At 44.3% G+C, this 17196-nt stretch overlaps 1 protein-coding gene across 4 annotated transcripts in view; it reads right to left on the bottom strand.

Moving 5' to 3' along the window:
* The window catches only part of LOC117486809 (CLIP-associating protein 1-like), a 59321-nt gene that overhangs the window by 31820 nt on the left and 10305 nt on the right, over nt 1–17196 (bottom strand). Inside the window, exons 10-28 of one of the 4 annotated variants that reach the window (XM_034135364.1) lie at nt 16496–16618; nt 15859–15935; nt 15684–15776; nt 15448–15593; nt 15176–15311; nt 15018–15088; nt 14884–14943; nt 14149–14226; nt 13515–13685; nt 13361–13407; nt 13010–13180; nt 9464–9490; nt 8995–9090; nt 8516–8698; nt 7952–8044; nt 4548–4645; nt 3839–3862; nt 2409–2641; nt 2113–2176 (exon numbers count right to left, since the gene is read on the bottom strand). In XM_034135364.1, the coding sequence (XP_033991255.1) occupies nt 2113–2176; nt 2409–2641; nt 3839–3862; nt 4548–4645; nt 7952–8044; nt 8516–8698; nt 8995–9090; nt 9464–9490; nt 13010–13180; nt 13361–13407; nt 13515–13685; nt 14149–14226; nt 14884–14943; nt 15018–15088; nt 15176–15311; nt 15448–15593; nt 15684–15776; nt 15859–15935; nt 16496–16618 (1991 nt within the window). Of the gene's footprint in view, nt 1–1928; nt 1932–2112; nt 2177–2408; nt 2642–3838; nt 3863–4547; nt 4646–7951; nt 8045–8515; nt 8699–8994; nt 9091–9463; nt 9491–13009; nt 13181–13360; nt 13408–13514; nt 13686–14148; nt 14227–14883; nt 14944–15017; nt 15089–15175; nt 15312–15447; nt 15594–15683; nt 15777–15858; nt 15936–16495; nt 16619–17196 lie in introns of all 4 variants that reach the window. The other 3 variants (XM_034135365.1, XM_034135366.1, XM_034135367.1) reach the window with 3 other exon arrangements.

Below are 17196 nucleotides of genomic sequence, written 5' to 3'. Positions count from 1 at the left end.
GAGCAGGAGAACATCCTTTACTCAGGTAGAGAGCAGGAGAACATCCTTTACTCAGGTAGAGAGCAGGAGAACATCCTTTACTCAGGTAGAGAGCAGGAGAACATCCTTTACTCAGGTAGAGAGCAGGAGAACATCCTTACTCAGGTAGAGAGCAGGAGAACATCCTTTACTCAGGTAGAGAGCAGGAGAACATCCTTTACTCAGGTAGAGAGCAGGAGAACATCCTTTACTCAGGTAGAGAGCAGGAGAACATCCTTTACTCAGGTAGAGAGAGCAGGAGAACATCCTTTACTCAGGTAGAGAGAGCAGGAGAACATCCTTTACTCAGGTAAGAGAGCAGGAGAACATCCTTTACTCAGGTAAGAGAGCAGGAGAACATCCTTTACTCAGGTAGAGAGCAGGAGAACATCCTTTACTCAGGTAGAGAGGCAGGAGAACATCCTTTACTCAGGTAGAGAGCAGGAGAACATCCTTTACTCAGGTAGAGAGCAGGAGAACATCCTTTACTCAGGTAGAGAGAGCAGGAGAACATCCTTTACTCAGGTAGAGAGAGCAGGAGAACATCCTTTACTCAGGTAGAGAAGCAGGAGAACATCCTTTACTCAGGTAGAGAGCAGGAGAACATCCTTTACTCAGGTAGAGAGCAGGAGAACATCCTTTACTCAGGTAGAGAGCAGGAGAACATCCTTTACTCAGGTAGAGAGCAGGAGAACATCCTTTACTCAGGTAGAGAGCAGGAGAACATCCTTTACTCAGGTAGAGAGCAGGAGAACATCCTTTACTCAGGTAGAGAGCAGGAGAACATCCTTTACTCAGGTAGAGAGCAGGAGAACATCCTTTACTCAGGTAGAGAGCAGGAGAACATCCTTTACTCAGGTAGAGAGCAGGAGAACATCCTTTACTCAGGTAGAGAGCAGGAGAACATCCTTTACTCAGGTAGAGAGGGCAGGAGAACATCCTTTACTCAGGTAGAGAGCAGGAGAACATCCTTTACTCAGGTAGAGAGCAGGAGAACATCCTTTACTCAGGTAGAGAGCAGGAGAACATCCTTTACTCAGGTAGAGAGCAGGAGAACATCCTTTACTCAGGTAGAGAGGGCAGGAGAACATCCTTTACTCAGGTAGAGAGAGCAGGAGAACATCCTTTACTCAGGTAGAGAGAGCAGGAGAACATCCTTTACTCAGGTAGAGAGAGCAGGAGAACATCCTTTACTCAGGTAGAGAGAGCAGGAGAACATCCTTTACTCAGGTAGAGAGCAGGAGAACATCCTTTACTCAGGTAGAGAGCAGGAGAACATCCTTTACTCAGGTAGAGAGGGCAGGAGAACATCCTTTACTCAGGTAGAGAGCAGGAGAACATCCTTTACTCAGGTAGAGAGAGCAGGAGAACATCCTTTACTCAGGTAGAGAGAGCAGGAGAACATCCTTTACTCAGGTAGAGAGCAGGAGAACATCCTTTACTCAGGTAGAGAGAGCAGGAGAACATCCTTTACTCAGGTAGAGAGGGCAGGAGAACATCCTTTACTCAGGTAGAGAGCAGGAGAACATCCTTTACTCAGGTAGAGAGAGCAGGAGAACATCCTTTACTCAGGTAGAGAGAGCAGGAGAACATCCTTTACTCAGGTAGAGAGCAGGAGAACATCCTTTACTCAGGTAGAGAGCAGGAGAACATCCTTTACTCAGGTAGACTATTTATACAGCACTTTTCACACAACACATGAAGCTCAAAGTGCTTTACAAAATGACACCAAGTTAAAAATAAACAAGAAATTCCCCTCAGATTATTTGTTAAGAACTTTAAAGGTGCATGCAGCAACATGTAACATGTGATCAGGTTAATAGACACAAGGAGGTGAAAGGTATGGTGATACAAATACGATAAATAATGATTTAAAGTGAAGTACATTATGAAGGTGAGACAGCACTTACTCTCTGGAGTGTGTGTGTGTGTGTGTGTGTGTGTGTGTGTGTGTGTGTGTGTGTGTGTGTGTGTGTGTGTGTGTGTGTGTGTGTGTGAGTCCACAGCGGCGACGGGGCATGCAACAGAAGAACACACTCCGTTAGTCCTGCAGGTAATCAGTGCTTCATTCTGATTGGTTGAGGAGGATCTCACCTTGCTGTGAGGGTCTGCAAACATCCTGGTGAAGATCTCACAAAGTCTCTTCAGCTCCACCCGGCTGACGGAGGAGACGAGGCAGATTCAAGATGAGATGGGATTCACACAAGGTCAACATTTGTGTTTTACACCATGACATCAAGTCAAATTCCTCGTACGAGGAATTTGACTTGATGTCATGGTGTAAAACACAATACCTGGAGATAAACCTGATTCTGATTCTGAGCGTCCTCTGGCTGCATTATGTGTGATTCCTTGTGATATTTACAGGTGTTACTGTACGGTACTCTCACCTGAGCGTCCTCTGTCCTCTCAGGAGGTTCTGCAGGCCCAGCAGCCCCTCCTTCCTCTCGGTCCAGTTGGCGCTGGCGCAGTGGTTCAGGATCTCCGCCACGTCCTCCGTCTGCCTCAGGAAGCTCTGCGATCCGTTCCTGGAGCTGAAGGAGCGGTCGGAGGACGCGTCGCTGTTAGCGTCGTCGTCAGAGTAGATCCCCGGGGACTCGAACCGTCTCCGGACCGGACGACGCTGAGGGGGAGGGGGAGGGGGAGGGGGAGGGGGAAGGGTTACAGACATCAAAGTGGAGAAAAGTGCAGACAGATGCTCTAGATCTCATGAGAGGGGAACAGCATGCAGCTACTGACTCACGCAGCTACTGACTCACGCAGCTACTGACTCACGCAGCTACTGACTCACGTAGCTACTGACTCACGCAGCTACTGACTCACGCAGCTACTGACTCACGCAGCTACTGACTCACGCAGCTACTGACTCACTACTGACTCACGCAGCTACTGACTCATGCAGCTACTGACTGAACTCATGCAGCTACTGACTCACGCAGCTACTGACTCACGCAGCTACTGACTCACGCAGCTACTGACTGAACTCATGCAGCTACTGACTCACGCAGCTACTGACTCACGCAGCTACAGACTCATGCAGCTACAGACTCATGCAGCTACTGACTCATGCAGCTACAGACTCATGCAGCTACAGACTCATGCAGCTACTGACTCACTACTGACTCACGCAGCTACTGACTCATGCAGCTACTGACTGAACTCATGCAGCTACTGACTCACGCAGCTACTGACTCACGCAGCTACTGACTCACGCAGCTACTGACTGAACTCATGCAGCTACTGACTCACGCAGCTACTGACTGAACTCATGCAGCTACAGACTGAACTCATGCAGCTACTGACTCATGCAGCTACAGACTGAACTCATGCAGCTACAGACTCATGCAGCTACAGACTGAACTCATGCAGCTACAGACTCATGCAGCTACTGACTGAACTCATGCAGCTACAGACTCATGCAGCTACTGACGCATGCAGCTACTGACTGAACTCATGCAGCTACTGACTGAACTCATGCAGCTACTGACTGAACTCATGCAGCTACTGACTGAACTCATGCAGCTACTGACTGAACTCATGCAGCTACTGACTGAACTCATGCAGCTACTGACTGAACTCATGCAGCTACTGACTCATGCAGCTACAGACTGAACTCATGCAGCTACTGACTCATGCAGCTACAGACTGAACTCATGCAGCTACAGACTGAACTCATGCAGCTACTTCTACAGAAACACTTCCAACAGAAACTCAGAGGAGGGATTCTGCAGCAGCACTGGCTCCCAGCATGCACCTCTTCATGCATGTTTACTTAAAGGTTCTCTGCATGCAGACAGGAGAGGACGGGGTTTATCTGTACCTTATTCCTGGAGTCTCCTAACAGCTGAGTGTTCAGAGGAGAGAGGACAGAGTGTTACTGCAGCACTCTTTACATATTACTCTTTATTTCTGATTAAAGGAGATCTGGGGCTCTAACCCGTTGAGAACACAAACAGTGGATCATTGTTGGGTTTCAAATGTTGGTTATTGTCTGAACATAAGAAACGATATAGAGAATATGATAAGAACCAAGCATAACACTACTTTTATGGTATTTCTAAGCCATTTATGTATATTTAAGTCGTTTCTGTTACTTGTACTTTACTCAGTATAGAGTACTTTATTTACATGCCAAACTTCTACTCCGCTAAAACTAAGAGAAATTGTAAGAAAATTGTACTTTTTACTGTACAAATTAAAAACTGAAATTAGTTAATATTCTATTGAAGAATTAATTAAGCAAAAAGCAACAATAAACATTTTAGTAATTTTTCTCATATGTCTATTTTTTATTTTAGATTTTTCTGCATTAGATATTTTATTTCACACACAGAGACAGTCACACACACAGACATATAGACATATACACACACACACACACACACTCACAGAAAACCTTTTGAATTCATTGAGTTGTTTTTTCTTCTGAATTGTAGAAATCCTTGGTGTTTCAATACCTCACTCGCTCACTCGCTCACTCACTCTAGATGTTCAGATGTTTTTAAATATCTATATTTCTCAGATGTTACCAGAGCGTCGGCGACGGCCTCCTCCACCTCGCTGCCGGTGTTCAGGACCTTCATGGCGTTAACGGACGCCGACATCCGAGCCTGATGGGCGAGCCGGTCTGAGGAGGAAAAGGTCATCAATAATATTTTAAATAAATCCTCTGAGCATTTACAACATTAAAAAAACATGTGTAGCAAAGAAAGCTCAAATGCACGGTATGAATAACCAAAAGACAACGGAAAGAATATTCTGGGGACAAAACGGAGCAGAGAGCAGCCAGGGAGGTTTAAAATAAATACAAATATACATGAGGTACAACAACAAAGGTGCATCGCATTGCACAGAAACAAATATGCAAAAAAAAGCCCTTCAAAATAAAAACCTTGCAAAAATAAAAACTCTGCAAATTCAACATATGGCAAAAATAATAGCCCTTCAAAAATAAAAGTTGTGCTAAATAAGTCCCTTTCAAAATAAAGGTCCTTCAAAATAAAAGCCCTTCAAAATGAAAGTTGTGCAAAATAAAAGTCCTGCAAAAATAAAAGCCCTAGAAAATAAAAACCTTTCAAAATAAAAGCCCTGCAAAATAAAAGTTGTGCAAAGTAAAAGCCTTTCAAAATAAAAGCCCTGCCAAATAAATTCCTGCAAATTAAAAACCTTGCAAAAATAAAAGCCTTGCAAGTTAAAAGCCCTTCAAAATAAAAGTTGTGCAAAATAAAAGCCCTTCAAAATAATATAATCCTGATCAAATAAAAGCATTGGCTGATGATAATGTCCCCCTCTCAGAGCTGGATGGATTAGGACCATGCAGAGGAACTCTGTCAGACAGACAGGTTTCATTACGCAGAATTACAGGCTGTAAATATATATTATATTTCAATCTGTCTGAGTCATGTGCTCCTGAAGCCTCGTCACCTGAGTATCCCTCCGCAGAGGAAAGAGCGCTGGTGGAGCGGGAGTGACGTCGAGTCGCTGCAGGAAGTTACAGAACACACACAGAGGACACACACACAACACACACCTGCCTTATTATCATCAGAGGTGTTAAAGGAACACACACCTGCCTTATTATCATCAGAGGTGTGAGAATAAAGACTGATCAGCTGACAGATACAGAGCATGCAGAGAATCAGAGGGAAGAACAGGATAAAGGCCGTCACAATAACTATAATACTGTTTTTCATCAATATATCACACGTCTCAGATATATACAAAACATGTCTCTGATTGGCTTTCACACCAACGCGGTTCCCGTTCTAGCTCCGTGCTAGAGCTTTTCTGGTTCGGAACCGGTTTTTATTTTCAGCCCCCGTTTTGTTCACACCGCCCAGAGCCTGACTGGTGCTGCCGCTGCTGCGTCACGACGTCACCGTCGCTTACTGCGCTCACTACAATAATAATGGGGGACTGCGTCGGGTCGATGATCGTGTTTCTTTTAATCATACGATTAAATTAAATAACAACTTCTCATTTATTTCATTTTTTTTCATTCAATCGTTTATTTGAATCGGGACAGTGCACATTGATGAACACTTTAAAACAAAATAATGCTTACAAGTGTAAATGAGCCGGATTTTAGCTTTGAGCTAATTTCCATCCGTAGTCCCGTCACATACAACATATAAGAACATGACATTTATATACATAGCAAAAATAAATACATGATATGCAGGAAGAGCAGTCCATGTAAACATTTATAAAAAAAACACATACTTTTAAAAGACTTTAAATGGTCAAAACTTAAGAAATGGTGTTTCTCAAGGATGGTGCAGTGGTGGTATGAATTGGGCTTTCTGTCAAACACCTTGAGCTCTCTCTCTCAGCTGTTCTATGGGTTTCAGGTTTGAGGCACAAGCAAACGACCAGTTTGTCAAACAGTATTCAATGTGGGATAGAATCATACAGAGGAGGTATGACTTTGCAGCATTGACAGTTAAGAAAGGTCTCATTTATTTAACATTTTGCAAGTTTAATTTAATGGTATTGGAAACTTTCTTGATATGTTTCTTAACCTCTTAAGCCCTGAGCCTGTTTTTCAGGTCTCAGGCTCGAAAATGACATTCCCAGAACAAATGACCATATCTTCCCTTCTAAAAGGGTTAAATTAATAATCTTTTTTCTCAAAGTAATGATAAACCTGTGAGTTGGATGTAGAAAAGTCAGAACAATATAGATGTTTTTTTATTTTAAAGAAAATTCAGATCGAACATAGTAAAAAACTGTAAATTATGCTAATAATGTGCTAATAACAACAGCGTCGGTACCGGTGCGCCCTCTCTCTCTCTCTCTCTCTCTCTCGCTCCCACAGGGCAAATGAAAAGTGTAACCGGGGTGAAAAGGGTGTTAAATTTACTTAATTATGAATATTGTTACATCAAGGCCAAAAATTAGGATGAGCGCCAACAGTCAAAAATGTTTTTCCCCTCCCAGAGCTACTAGCGCAGCGCCCCCCAGATCTGGCGCCCTAGGTGACCGCCTATGTCGCCTATGCCAAAAATCGGCCCTGCCAGTACATACAGTGTATATAAGGGGAAACACTGAATACAAAACAAAACGTCTGCCTGCTCTCCACAATGATCAATAACAGCGAACGGATGGTCAAAGTAAGGTACAAATAAACAGAATCACACGAAGCCTGGTTAGTGTTGCCTGACTTTATAAAGTGTGTGGTTGCGTTCTGCTCACTTTGCTCAGCACTACTGCTTGTTACAACTTTGCCGTACTCTCCTTTAACGTTAGCTCAGGTTAATCTCGCCCCCCGCCGACGTAAGCGTGACGTAAGCGGTTCTTGCTTCTGGACCGACAATTTTTTGGTGCTTGAAACGAACTGGATTCCGGAGCTTAGAGGCGGCTCCGCTGCGGTGTGAACAGGACAAACCGGTGCTTTTCAGGATCCAGCTCCGAACCGGCCCTGGAACCGCGTTGGTGTGAAAGCCCTCATTTTCAGACAGGTTTTTATAGAAATGGATCAAAAAGAGAGAGAATCTTTGTTCCTGAAACTTTCAGAGTCTCTTTACACAGAGGGGACACATGTTGATGAAGAAGAGACATGAAGAAGAGGGGACACATGTTGATGAAGAAGAGACATGAAGAAGAGGGGACACATGTTGATGTAGAAGAGACATGAAGAAGAGGGGACACATGTTGATGTAGAAGAGACATGAAGAAGAGGGGACACATGTTGATGTAGAAGAGACATGAAGAAGAGGGGACACATGTTGATGAAGAAGAGACATGAAGAAGAGGGGACACATGTTGATGAAGAAGAGACATGAAGAAGATGATTTTGTACAATAGGTGACCTTTAATTAAACTTAAGTGGACGGACGCCAGTGGTGACAGAAGTCCCCGGGATCAGTGCTCTCCCTCCACGTTTTGGGAGGTTTTTAAGGGTCTTTTGGGGGGGGGGGTGCTTGGTACTCACCCAGGGGGGAGAACCCCCGGGCGGGGCTGGTGTCTCGGCTGGTCTCTCGGCTGCAGCCCTGACTCATGCTGGGTCGAGGGATCCTGCTCTGGGCTGGGGGGTTAGGGTGAGGGTGGGGGCAGAGAGACAGACAGGAAGCAGCGAGAGGGGAGCGTTTAGCCTGTAGCACATGCAGCCATACACACACACACACCTGCAGAGAGTTAGTGAAGAGAGTCTGCAGGTACAGGGGGGGGAAGAGGGTGGTGTTGTATAAAGGGGGCGGGGCATCTCTTTGGAGGTCAACCTTTAAAGCTCACTTCCTGTGACCTGCAGCTCTGATGAGACATTCTTCATGCGAGGACTTTTAAATCACAATATTTTGAGTAAATAGTTTAATAACTCCTATATTGTGGTTTTAATTTACATATTTAGTGCAATATTATGGTTTAAAAGCTGTTTTTAGGGACTTGTTTCCTGAGGGGAAATATAAAAATGTGAAAAAGTAAAACCTGGAGATATTAAATAATAAAAACACCCTTATATTCCAGATCACAGAGTGTTTCTCAGAGTGTTTCTGCTCACCTTTGGCGGCCCGGCTGGGGCTGGTCTCTCGGCTGCAGCCCTGGCTCCGGTGGCCTCGGGGTCGGAGGTCAATGAGGCCGGGGGGGATGCTGCCGGCGAGGGGGGGGCCAGCGTTCAGCCGAGAGGTCCGTGGGCCGTATGTGGAGCTCAGCAAACGCCCGGGAGAGCCTGACCTGCTGCCGGCTGAAACACAGAGACACATTTTAATAACAAAACAACTCTTTAAAGGTCATCTATTATCCTCCTCTTCAGCCTGTCTCTGATTGGCTGAAACACCAAACAGATCCTTGCAGCATCCCATAATCCCCTCTGTTTCAGCCCTGTTTCAAAGGTGCTGATTCTCTGTCTGTTACTTTAGATGAAAATAAGGAGCCCCTCCCCACGCCCCTCTGAGGAGCCCCCCCCCCCCCAGCAGTTTCACTTTGAGTTAGTGTGTTTTATTTCTTAGATAAGATAAGGAAACATGGAGATCTGCTCACGCTGAGAGTGGGATGAGATTTTCCCGCGGCTCCGCCCCCGGCTGTCCGTCACACAGGAAGCGTTCCCTGAGGTCATTTTCCGGGTCCGAACGCGACCTGACGGAGAAACACAAACAGGAAACAAATCAGCGTCTCTTTAAAACTAAAACACTGGACAGTTTCTACACACAGAGGGAAATGTGACGGACAGATATGAAACAGGGACTGGTATTTCTCTAAAACACCTCTACAAAACATCAGAGTGAACCGAAGAGGAAACACCATCTGTTCTAAAACCCACCAGCTGACACCAATGGAGCAAAAAAACCTTCTTGAAATCGACTTTAAAGTAGAAGAAAACATGTTTAAATGATCCTTTTGTTTCTACGGGACAGTACACCATGCACAGACACACAGTCCATGCTTTGACAGATGACATCACTGATGACATCACTACAGTACTGATGTGTGTGTGGTAAACACAGCTTACCGTCTGCACTCACAGACGAGCAGCCGTCTGACAGAGGAGAGACAACAGGGTCAACTTTACCTAAATGCTAAGCAAAATGTGTTCAAGCTAATTTCCTCTGCAGAGATAGCACAGTGTCTGTAGCCATAGTGTCTGTAGCCATAGTGTCTGTAGTCATAGTGTCTGTAGCCATAGTGTCTGTAGCCATAGTGTCTGTAGTCATAGTGACTCATAGTGTCTGTAGTCATAGTGTCTGTAGTCATAGTGTCTGTAGCCATAGTGTCTGTAGTCATAGTGACTGTAGTCATAGTGTCTGTAGTCATACTGTTTGTAGTCAGTTTGTAGTCATAGTGTCTGTAGTCATAGTGTCTGTAGTCATAGTGTCTGTAGTCATAGTGTCTGTAGTCATAGTGTCTGTAGTCATAGTGTCTGTAGTCAGTGTCTGTAGCCATAGTGTTCATACTGTTTGTAGTCATAGTGTCTGTAGTCTGTCTGTAGTCATACTGTTTGTAGTCATAGTATCTGTAGTCATACTGTTTGTAGTCAGTTTGTAGTCATAGTGTCTGTAGTCATAGTGTCTGTAGTCATAGTGTCTGTAGTCATACTGTTTGTAGTCATACTGTTTGTAGTCAGTTTGTAGTCATAGTGTCTGTAGTCATAGTGTCTGTAGCCATAGTGTCTGTAGCCATAGTGTTCATACTGTTTGTAGTCATAGTGTCTGTAGTCATAGTGTCTGTAGTCATCGTGTCTGTAGTCATAGTGTCTGTAGTCATACTGTTTGTAGTCATACTGTTTGTAGTCATAGTGTTTGTAGTCTGTCTGTAGTCATACTGTTTGTAGTCATAGTGACTGTAGTCATAGTATCTGTAGTCATACTGTTTGTAGTCATACTGTTTGTAGTCAGTTTGTAGTCATAGTGTCTGTAGTCATAGTGTCTGTAGTCATAGTGTCTGTAGTCATACTGTTTGTAGTCATACTGTTTGTAGTCAGTTTGTAGTCATAGTGTCTGTAGTCATAGTGTCTGTAGTCATAGTGTCTGTAGTCATAGTGTCTGTAGCCATAGTGTCTGTAGCCATAGTGTCTGTAGCCATAGTGTTCATACTGTTTGTAGTCATAGTGTCTGTAGTCATAGTGTCTGTAGTCATTGTGTCTGTAGTCATCGTGTCTGTAGTCATCGTGTTTGTAGTCATAGTGTTTGTAGTCATAGTGTCTGTAGTCATAGTGTCTGTAGTCTGTCTGTAGTCATACTGTTTGTAGTCATAGTGTTTGTAGTCATAGTGTTTGTAGTCATAGTGTCTGTAGTCATAGTGTCTGTAGTCATAGTGTTTGTAGTCATAGTGCCTGTAGTCATAGTGTCTGTAGTCATAGTGTTTGTAGTCATAGTGTCTGTAGTCATAGTGTCTGTAGTCATAGTGTTTGTAGTCATAGTGTTTGTAGTCATAGTGTCTGTAGTCATAGTGTTTGTAGTCATAGTGTCTGTAGTCATACTGTTTGTAGTCATAGTGTCTGTAGTCATAGTGTCTGTAGTCATAGTGTCTGTAGTCATAGTGTCTGTAGTCATACTGTTTGTAGTCAGTTTGTAGTCATAGTGTCTGTAGTCATAGTGTCTGTAGTCATAGTGTCTGTAGTCATAGTGTCTGTAGTCAGTGTCTGTAGCCATAGTGTTCATACTGTTTGTAGTCATAGTGTCTGTAGTCTGTCTGTAGTCATACTGTTTGTAGTCATAGTATCTGTAGTCATACTGTTTGTAGTCAGTTTGTAGTCATAGTGTCTGTAGTCATAGTGTCTGTAGTCATAGTGTCTGTAGTCATACTGTTTGTAGTCATACTGTTTGTAGTCAGTTTGTAGTCATAGTGTCTGTAGTCATAGTGTCTGTAGTCATACTGTTTGTAGTCATACTGTTTGTAGTCAGTTTGTAGTCATAGTGTCTGTAGTCATAGTGTCTGTAGTCATACTGTTTGTAGTCATACTGTTTGTAGTCAGTTTGTAGTCATAGTGTCTGTAGTCATAGTGTCTGTAGTCATAGTGTCTGTAGTCATAGTGTCTGTAGCCATAGTGTTCATACTGTTTGTAGTCATAGTGTCTGTAGTCATAGTGTCTGTAGTCATCGTGTCTGTAGTCATCGTGTCTGTAGTCATCGTGTTTGTAGTCATAGTGTTTGTAGTCATAGTGTCTGTAGTCATAGTGTCTGTAGTCTGTCTGTAGTCATAGTGTCTGTAGTCATAGTGTCTGTAGTCTGTCTGTAGTCATACTGTTTGTAGTCATAGTGTTTGTAGTCATAGTGTTTGTAGTCATAGTGTCTGTAGTCATAGTGTCTGTAGTCATAGTGTTTGTAGTCATAGTGCCTGTAGTCATAGTGTCTGTAGTCATAGTTAGTCATAGTGTTGTAGTCATAGTGTCTGTAGTCATAGTGTTTGTAGTCATAGTGTTTGTAGTCATAGTGTCTGTAGTCATAGTGTTTGTAGTCATAGTGTCTGTAGTCATACTGTTTGTAGTCATAGTGTCTGTAGTCATAGTGTCTGTAGTCATAGTGTCTGTAGTCATAGTGTCTGTAGTCATAGTGTCTGTAGTCATACTGTTTGTAGTCATAGTGTCTGTAGTCATAGTGTCTGTAGTAATAGTGTCTGTAGTCATACTGTTTGTAGTCATAGTGTCTGTAGTCATAGTGTCTGTAGTCATAGTGTCTGTAGTCATAGTGTCTGTAGTCATACTGTCTGTAGTCATAGTGTTTGTAGTCATAGTGCCTGTAGTCATAGTGTCTGTAGTCATAGTGTCTGTAGTCATACTGTCTGTAGTAATAGTGTTTGTAGTCATAGTGCCTGTAGTCATAGTGTCTGTAGTCATAGTGCCTGTAGTCATAGTGCCTGTAGTAATAGTGTTTGTAGTCATAGTGTCTGTAGTCATAGTGTCTGTAGTCATAGTGTTTGTAGTCATAGTGTTTGTAGTCATAGTGTCTGTAGTCATAGTGTTTGTAGTCATAGTGCCTGTAGTCAGTGTTTGTAGTCATAGTGCCTGTAGTCATAGTGTTTGTAGTCATAGTGCCTGTAGTCATAGTGTCTGTAGTCATAGTGCCTGTAGTCATAGTGTCTGTAGTCATAGTGTCTGTAGCCATAGTGTCTGTAGCCATAGTGTTCATACTGTCTGTAGTCATAGTGTTTGTAGTCATAGTGCCTGTAGTCATAGTGTCTGTAGTCATAGTGCCTGTAGTCATAGTGTCTGTAGTCATAGTGCCTGTAGTCATAGTGTCTGTAGTCATAGTGCCTGTAGTCATAGTGCCTGTAGTCATAGTGCCTGTAGTCATAGTGCCTGTAGTCATAGTGTTCATACTGTCTGTAGTCATACTGTTTGTAGTCTGTTTGTAGTCATAGTGTTTGTAGTCATAGTGTTCATACTGTCTGTAGTCATACTGTTTGTAGTCATACTGTCTGTAGTCATACTGTCTGTAGCCATAGTGTCTGTAGTCATACTGTTAGTAGTCATACTGTCTGTAGCCATAGTGTTCATACTGTTTGTAGTCATAGTGTTTGTAGCACAAGGGAAATGTAGTTTTTTCGTGGTGACTCTCACCCAGGGAGGCATAGGATCCGGGGGGGAGGGTGGAGGCGGAGCTAAAGGCTGCCGGCACGGCGGGCATCCTGCGGGCGGAGGACGAGGCGGCGTTCACATCCACATCACTGCGAGAGCGCTGGAGGGAGGGGGGAGGGGCGGGTACTGGAGGGCGACCGTGGGAGGCTTTGGCTGCAAGAGGGGGGAGAAAAGCAACATTTAGAGAGGGGTTTTATTCCCCAAATAAAATAATAATAATACATTTTTTTTAAACTGTAAATTTAGTAAAATAAAAAAAATAAAAATACAATAAAAAAATGTATAAAATAGTAAATAAAAAAATGATATAAATAAATAAACAAAGTGACTTACTTCTTGTTGAGCCGCTTCCAAACGTGTTTTTTACAGGCGGGGGTCGACTGTGGAGACAAAATGCATAAATAATAATAATAAAAAAGGATGGTTTAACCAAAGAGAGTTAGTATATCAGTAAATCCTGAGGGGGGGGGGGGGGGGGGGGGCTCACCTGAGGCTCTCCTGGGAGGAGGAGGAGGATCGGTCGCTGGCAGGAAGTGATGTCACGCTGTTCTCCCCCCCTCTCTGGTGCGCCTGCAGAGCTTTCTGATAGGACGCCTCCAGACTCTGGAACAACTGATCCGCCTCCCGCTTGAAGTGAGCCTGGTAACTCCAGTAGCACCTGCAGAGAAACATGTTAACGTCACGCTACTGTGTGCAGGCTTCCTGTTTAACATGTTAACGTCACGCTACTGTGTGCACACTTCCTGTTTAACATGTTAACGTCACGCTACTGTGTGCACGCTTCCTGTTTAACATGTTAACGTCACGCTACTGTGTGCAGGCTTCCTGTTTAACATGTTAACGTCACGCTACTGTGTGCAGGCTTCCTGTTTAACATGTTAACGTCACGCTACTGTGTGCAGGCTTCCTGTTTAACATGTTAACGTCACGCTACTGTGTGCAGGCTTCCTGTTTAACATGTTAACGTCACGCTACTGTGTGCACGCTTCCTGTTTAACATGTTAACGTCACGCTACCGTGTGCAGGCTTCCTGTTTAACATGTTAACGTCACGCTACTGTGTGCAGGCTTCCTGTTGGAGAGATATTATTTAAATTGCATTTGTAGTAACATGAGTCTTACTTTCTGGCCACGGATCGAGCCTCTGCGTCTGCATCGTGGATCCCTTTCTTTATCGTCTCCATTAAAACTGTCCCATGTCTGCAGAGAGGGGGATGAGAGGACAACAAACATGGAATAAAGTTGTTTATGTACAAAGTAAACAAATTGATATTATCTGAGATTAACAGGTTTTCTCTCGCAAATCTAAAACCTTATAATCCCACAGATTTCTTTATATTCCCTGGGATTATATATATAGATTATATTTTTTATAGTATATTTGTGATTAAATATCATAAATTCACCACTTTATCTAGTTTTTTAAGTAGTAAATTGCTTCACACCCTCACACACTCTCAGACACACACCCTCACACACTCTCAGACACACACTCTCACATATACTCTCAGACACACTCTGACAGCCTCACACACACTCTCACAGTCTCTCACACACACTAACACTCTCAGACACACTCTCACACTCGCTCAGAGTCTCTCATATACACACTCTCACTCTCTCTCCCACACACACTGTCACACACCCACACCCACACCCACACCCACACCCACACACACACACACACACACACACAGAAACTAGAGAGCTCCCTGGTGTCGGGGTGCAGACGAAGATCCGACCCGGTGTCATATTTCCTGATCGTGAAAGCATGTCGTACTTCACCATTATCTGCAAATACTGCATCTGTGCTCATCCCATAATATATAGATATGCATGATATAGAGTTTCCGTCACCTCTCCAGAGAGCTGCTCTGCCACTCCTGCAGCAGCTGCTCCAGGAACTCAAAGCAGCGCCTGCAACACAGAGGAGGACACATTAAGGATGTATTGCTTTCTATTTCATTCTTAAAAAAGTCTGAGTGTCTCACCGTCTGACAGCCACAGATTTGCATATACAGTTGCTGGTGATGACGGGGATGAGACGCGGGTAGTGTGTGTGCTGCAAAACACAAGAACCTGCAGTCAACACCCTGGTACGGCATTAACACACTTTAATATGAATGAATGAAGTAAAGCGTGCTCGCACTTTGAGGATGAGGCGGATGGCGGCCGTGCCGGAGGACGCCATGATCTTGGCGCTGTTGGAGACCAGAGTGACGAGGATGGGCATGATGGCCTCCGCAGCGTGATCGAAACGACTCCCGAGGACCAGAGACAGGTGGCTGAAACAAACACACACTCACCTTTATTCATCAGCAACTACATTTATATAGAACTACAAGACTATATAAATTAGGAAGTACAAGAACAGCCTAAAAAAGCAAAGACCCCAGCATGGTCTCCATTTGCTTCTCTTACCCCATGGTGAGGCAGGCCTCCCTCACCACCTGGGAGCGGAGGTCCTTGGCGGACAGTTTGAACGCCGCCTCCATCAGACGCAGCTGCTGAGGAAACACATCGAAGTCTGAAGCGCCGGCCAGAAGCAGCGAGCGAACCTTCTTCAGCTGAGGAGACACACAGAGAGGACCAGGACACATCAAGACCCCGAGAACCACATCAAGAGAGTGAGGAAACACATAGAGACAGAGACGTACCGCGGCCACCCGGAGCTCCCAGTCCTTCTTATCGTCAGACAGGACGTCCCGGATCTTCGTCATGTTCTCCTCCACCTCCCTGTTGGAGTGGATCTGCAGGAGGACAGGAGGAAGCACACTTTAAAGAAGCTATCCTGTGTAGTTGACTGTGTTTGCTGTTGGACCAAAGCCTCACCTGCACCGTGGGGACGTCCTCGAAGGCCTGGATGAAATCCTCGTCGTCCACCGCTCCAGCTGCAGAGCCGTCCCTCCCTGTTTTACACATTAACATTTACAGATGGGTTTATATTAAATCATTCAAATGTAAACCCAGACGGTGCGTCCATGTTTCCAAACGTCTCATTAGGTTACAAAGGACTTTCTTTTTTTAATTAATAGGCCTTTTCTCGTTCTTTCTGCACTTTCATTTCATGCCTTTTGTGCAGAGTTCATCCCACATAAAGATGCATAAATACAAATGCATGAATAGATCAAATAAAGTGTCAATAAATACAAATTCTAAACATAGAGATGAATACAAAAAGCCAAATTAAAAGAAAAGAAAAGTAGATTTAGTGAAATATAATAAATAGTAAACGCGCATGACTTAAGGTGAAAAACACAAAGCTGCTTCTTTTGTGCTACCTGCATATGTAAAGCCATTGAGCACCAAACATGAGATGAAAAGCAGATAAGGAGCGAGGAAGAGGACAGAATGACTTCCCCTCGTTGCCACAGCTTCAGAAAAGTTTTTAAAATATGCCGAGCATGTGGAAGTAACCCCCAAAACAAGCCCCTCCCCAACAGCATCAGATATATGTGGAGCCTCTGACCTGCAGACTTGCTGCTGGATCCGGTTCTCCTGAAGGAACCCATGCTCAGAGTCTTCTTCCCTCCTCTGGACGAGGAAGAGGAGCGGCCGCCGTCCCCCGAGTCATCGTCTTCGAAGGCTTTGTCTGGAGGAGGAAGAGCAGGTCGGGTCACATGGCTGAACAACGAGGGCTTCAGAGAGCCGAGGAGAAGCATCCGAACAATGTGCAGTCTCACATTCCTGGACGCACAGCTGACGGCTGTTCAGCTCAGAGTTTCAAAGTAAAGCTTCATAACGCACTTCTACATGCTTTTATTTTGAAAGATCTTTAAAAGGAGATGGGCTTTCCAGCATATGAGTCCGCCCAAGGGTTAGGGTTAGGAAAGGTCCGGCAAGTACAGGAACTACAAGAACTACAGAACTCTAATGTCGCAGTCGGTCTGAAAGGTCCCACATAAATAATACACAGAACAAAGAGAGAGGGAGAGTCTCCTGTGGGACGATCGAGCAGGCAATCAATCCTCTTCCATTACACACACACACACACACACACACACACACACACACACACACACACACACACACACACACACACACACACACACACACACACACACACACACACACACACACACACACACACACACACACACACACACACACACACACACACACACACACACCACACACACACACACACACACACACACACACACACACACA

The sequence above is a fragment of the Trematomus bernacchii genome, unplaced genomic scaffold, assembly GCF_902827165.1.
Source record: "Trematomus bernacchii unplaced genomic scaffold, fTreBer1.1, whole genome shotgun sequence".
In the NCBI taxonomy this organism is placed as follows: Eukaryota; Metazoa; Chordata; class Actinopteri; order Perciformes; family Nototheniidae; genus Trematomus; species Trematomus bernacchii.
The sequence above is the reverse complement of the archived record's forward strand: the minus strand, read 5'-3'. Positions and strand labels throughout refer to the sequence as shown.